The 4,948-nt window shown below is 33.3% G+C and overlaps 1 protein-coding gene across 1 annotated transcript in view; it reads left to right on the plus strand.

Moving 5' to 3' along the window:
• rbp2b (retinol binding protein 2b, cellular) overlaps positions 1–1,581 on the plus strand; it is a gene marked incomplete at both ends in the record, with an annotated part of 2,352 nt that extends 771 nt beyond the window's left edge. The window contains 2 exons of the mRNA XM_080033470.1: positions 1,274–1,375; positions 1,528–1,581. Coding sequence (XP_079889596.1) covers positions 1,274–1,375; positions 1,528–1,581 — 156 coding nt within the window. The remainder of the gene's footprint in view (positions 1–1,273; positions 1,376–1,527) is intronic.
• Between the last annotated feature and the right edge of the window lie 3,367 nt (positions 1,582–4,948).

The raw sequence follows: 4,948 nt of genomic DNA on the forward strand, positions 1-4,948 counted from the left end.
TTAGCAGACATTTCCGTTTCTCTTCATATCACTCAAATGGCTCTGCTGTCTGCACAAAATGATTTGCCATTGGTAGCCTACATCAGATAGCCACAGGCATTTTAGCCATTCGCTTTTCATAATCATCATTATAATCATGTATCTTAAATGACTGTATCATTTCGAGAGCAATCAGATAACTTAATGGCACTTTTCACCTCATTTGTCCTTTAAGACTTCTTTATGCCAAAAGAAATTATAATCAGCCTACTCTAAAAGCAGTTTTTTTCGGTGCTGATTACACATTAACAAAAAAGGGCCATCCTAAATTGATGAATCTTAATGGCGGCAGTAACCGTCAATAAAGAAAAGTGAGAGGTTGACATAGGAATGTAAGAGATGGAGGAATGAGGAATTGTAGGGTACTTAGAGGATATTCCTTTACACAAAGTCAAAGTTAATAACAGATGTATGAATTAAAGGTGGTGTCAGTCATTCTGGAAATATTTTTTTGTCTAAAGCACTTTTGTCAAAATCAGTGAATATCTTCTCACGATCCACAACCTGTCTATACTGTGTGTGTAAAATCCCTGTGAATACGCAGCGTATGGCTCTGTAAACTGCTATGTTGCTACGCTGGGCCCCTTTGTTAACACACCCTTTTTTGTGCATGACCATTTACAGAGCCTAGGCTGTTTATTTACACTGGATCTTTTTTTAGTAGCAGATCATGAGGAGATGTTCACTGATTTTCACAAACAGTGATTTTGACAATAAGCAATCTCCAAAAAGGCTGACTTCACCTTTAAAGGTGAAGTGAGCAATTTATTTATGTTTATATATGTGTTAAATTGCTCTATATTCATACAGTGATCACTTAAATAGTGTGCACTTTTCATATCTCCGATTTCTCAGTCACCCGCTCTGCATGTAATCGGTAAATAAACTTTTCTGGGATCCCACAAGTAATATCCAATCAGAAGAGCGTCACACTGCCGGTGCACGCGCAGAGCAACAGATGGGTGAATGTTTATGCTTCTACAATAGCAGAGCAGTTAAAAATCCTTCCCAATGTCTGTTTTGATATATTTTTTCATGTTTTATCACACTTACGGATCTGAGATGATGCTAGATAACTCGCTGCTTGAAGACCACAGTGCGTTAATGTGGTGACGTAGGGACGAGCGAGGGGACTGCTAACTGCAGTCACTGACAGGAAGTTAGCTAAAAGAAGCATTTCGCTCACAGCACCTTTAAGTTAATTGTTTATGAATGAATATTTGTTGTCTTGTAGTGTCTGGTGACCTGGGAGGGGGATAAGCTGGTGTGCACTCAGAAAGGAGAGAAAGCAAACCGTGGCTGGAAACACTGGACAGAAGGAGACCAACTTTACCTGGTGGGTTAAAAGAATCTGTCTGATCAGATCACAGGAAGTGTGTTGTATAACAGTGAGTTTTCTTCGGACCACAATGTTCTGTATTGGGAATACAGTTTTTGCCATGATCCTTCTAGAAATTAATATTAACAGACTGAATTTTCTTCCCTCAGGAGCTGACGTGTGAGGATATAGTTTGCATTCAGGTGTTCAAGAAAAAAGAATAATAGGGCAAACTACAATTTATTTTTGATTTTTCATTTTCCTCAGTTAAAAAGGTCTTTGTTTGCTCCTCAATAATATGTTTTACAAAATGAATAAAGGTGTTTTTCAGACAAAATATAGTGTTGCGCATAAATACAGACAAACCTGTTACCATTATGAGTCAACTTTAAGTTTTGTTGTCGCCAACAAATGTACTCACATACTGCACTTTGAAGATTTCCTCATTGTTCTATCAATTACACATTGCATTAAACACATCTCACAGTCACTTAAATGGGGTATTTTATAAAGCAATGCGTACGTTGCTCAAACTGCCATAGATATATTGTAAATAACAACAATAAATACAAATAATTATTTTAACAATAAATTTCATATTTCTGAGCCTCAGAAATTACAGCTTTGAACGATCTGTTCATGTTGTATGAGAATAAGCCACAATAGATTATACCAAAGTAGGCCAGTAGTAGAAGTAGTGTGTAACTTTCTAGTTTATTCTAAAGAAAAATCCATAGGCCTATCATGTGCATAACACGATGTGCTAAGGGCCTGTTTGTTTTTAATCTATTTTTATCACTATGTAGCATACTGCAGCCTAGATGTTTTGTGTAGAGAATATTTTGTAGATGTTTAGATACATTATTTGACTGCACGCCTAAAAGGCATAAATAGATATTTTGGAAAGTGATGAATGACACATTTCTGCCATTAAGTCAACTCTGCATTGAGTTGGGGCATGATCTTATAATAAATGCATGGTATTTGTTATATATATTTAATTTATTTTATCTTGTTCAATATACAGTCTACAGTTGTATATGATATGTTTTATTTTATTTTATTTGTTTACCCTTTGTAACTTTGTATGGAAAGGTGCTAATATAAATAAAGATATTGTGATACTTAATCATTATTTGTTTAGCAACATTTTCTTCTAACAATGTATGTTGGTTATTAACAGTTAAATAAACAATTGTAATACTTCTTCTAGGATTATTCAACCAACTCAGTGGTAATAAACTAATTATATTCAATAAAGTCAAATGATAAAATGATGTGGATACACTCATCTCATGAAGTGTTAGGCTAATGGGACTCCCACATTGTTCAATTAATTGGTAAGTAAATCTTAATCAAAAAAGTTTGAAATAGACTAAATTAGTAACCTGAAAACAATTTGACATCTCAATTTGTGATTTAAAGCTGTAGTGCCTAACTTATGTCGCCCCCATGAGGAATTCTGAATAATTAGGCTAAAACAACACTGTCAGCGAGCATTCAGTTTCAGTGATCATATGGATTTTGTACCTTCTGCTGCAGATGAATTTTGTAGGCTACCTTCTGCTGCACATCCAGTTTTTACCAAGCAGAATCAACTGTGGACCTGATAGGGTTGATCAACTTTGTGTGAATTCCTTTGGTGATGGCAGAATGTAACCGACATTCGTATATGAAAAGGTTAAGCACTATAGCTTTAAACACAGACAATGACATGCTAAGCAGATTTTATTTTCCTGTCACCGTAGCAGTCCGGCGGTGAGCAGCAGCAGCTCTTTTTTTTTTTCTTTTTTTTCTTGAACAATTATGCAATTACATTAAACAAAACAATTATGCAATACAATCTCAGAGAGCAACACAATATTTTACATACAATAAACATACACATACATACTAAATACATTAATTGTCATATTAATTATATAAATAAATATACAAAATAAATAAAAGATGGATGAAAAAATACATTAATAAACATTTGTCGAAGTATAAAGAATAATTCTAGCTAAAGAGGTATGAATTCATTAGAAGATTTGACCTGCTGTCAAGGAGATTCATGAAATATATTTTGATAACAATCAATAAATCTAGAGCTTTTTTATTTTTTTAACAGGGAAAGGGACTTCAAAAGTGATTTAAACTCTACGAAAAAAGCCTGGAAAGAGGGATGAGATTCTTAGAATCTTTGTTTGTGAACAAAAAAAATCCCAAGTAAAATAAAAAAATTAACCATATGAATAAGGGACTTATCTTTACCATCGTCAAAGTAACATATCACATCTTTAAGAATAAAATCATGAATAACCATGAGTGGACGGAAAATGAAACAACTTAAATCAGACCAAAATTTCTTCGTAAATTCACATTAAAAAAAAAGGTGGGCAAATGTTTCATCAGCGAGTCCACTAAAGGAGCAGGAGCTATCAACATCCATATATTTAGATATTATAGAATTGACTGGATAGATTTTATGTAAAATTTTAAAAATTAATTTATTTTAGCTTGTTGGAAATACAAAATTGATGAGGTAAAAGCCACGTCTTTTTCCAATTTATGTTTTCCAAATGCGAATTCCAGTAGAATTTTCCTCTTGGAATAATTTAGTTTTTACTTTGCAATATTTGACGAATGAATCTATTATTACATTTTTTATATTTTAATTCCATGCCATTCAAAGACAATGTAGGAAGATCATAGGAAGTATGTACTTCATTAAAACAAACATGACTCTTAATCAGATGAGACAAACCTGAAGGAATAGCCTTAGTTACGGCATTGAATTCCTTGAAGGGAATAGGAAAATTGTGCTTTGTTATAAAGTTCTCATATGATATTATTGAGCCATGTTCATCAAATAAAGACAAAATATTTACAATATTTCTTTCGAACCACTTTGGGTAAAAGAGGGAAGTATTTTTAATAGTTATGTTATCATTATTCCATAGGAAAGTTCTGTGAGGAGAAAAGTTGTGGATGTAGCATAACTTCCAGGCAAGAAGAGACTGCTGATGAAACTTAGACAATGCAACAGGAAGTCTGTTTGGTGCGTAATTATTACATATCAAAACAAAAGAGAGACCACCAATTTTATCAAAAATGTGGTTAGGGATGAAAAACCATAAAGAATTTGGGTTAGCTAAGCATCTTTTAAGCCAGTTAACTTTAAAAGTATTAACAGTATCGATGAAATTTAAAACTTCAAGACCTCCGTCGGCTCTACTGTTAGATAACACTGCTTTTTTAAGTTTGTGGGGTTTATTTTTCCAAATAAAATCAAGGAATAACTTATGGATGACATTGGCTGTGGAGTCATTAACAAAAAGAGAAAGTGACGGATAAACAAAACGAGACAGCCCCTCAGCTTTAGATAACAGTACTCTGTTACAATGTTAAGTCCCTTTGAAGCCAGAGATTGAACATATTTCTAGTTTTCTTAATTTCTTCTTAATTCTCGTTAAAGTTCAAATGTTGTCTAACTAAAAGATTTCTTGTCATATGAATACCTAAATATTTCACCACATTCTTTATAGGAATGTTGTCTATTGATGTTTCATCACAATCATGCAAAGGCAATAATTCACATTTAGATAT

The sequence above is a fragment of the Ammodytes marinus genome (genome assembly GCF_949987685.1).
Source record: "Ammodytes marinus genome assembly, chromosome: 9".
Classification (NCBI taxonomy): domain Eukaryota; kingdom Metazoa; phylum Chordata; class Actinopteri; order Uranoscopiformes; family Ammodytidae; genus Ammodytes; species Ammodytes marinus.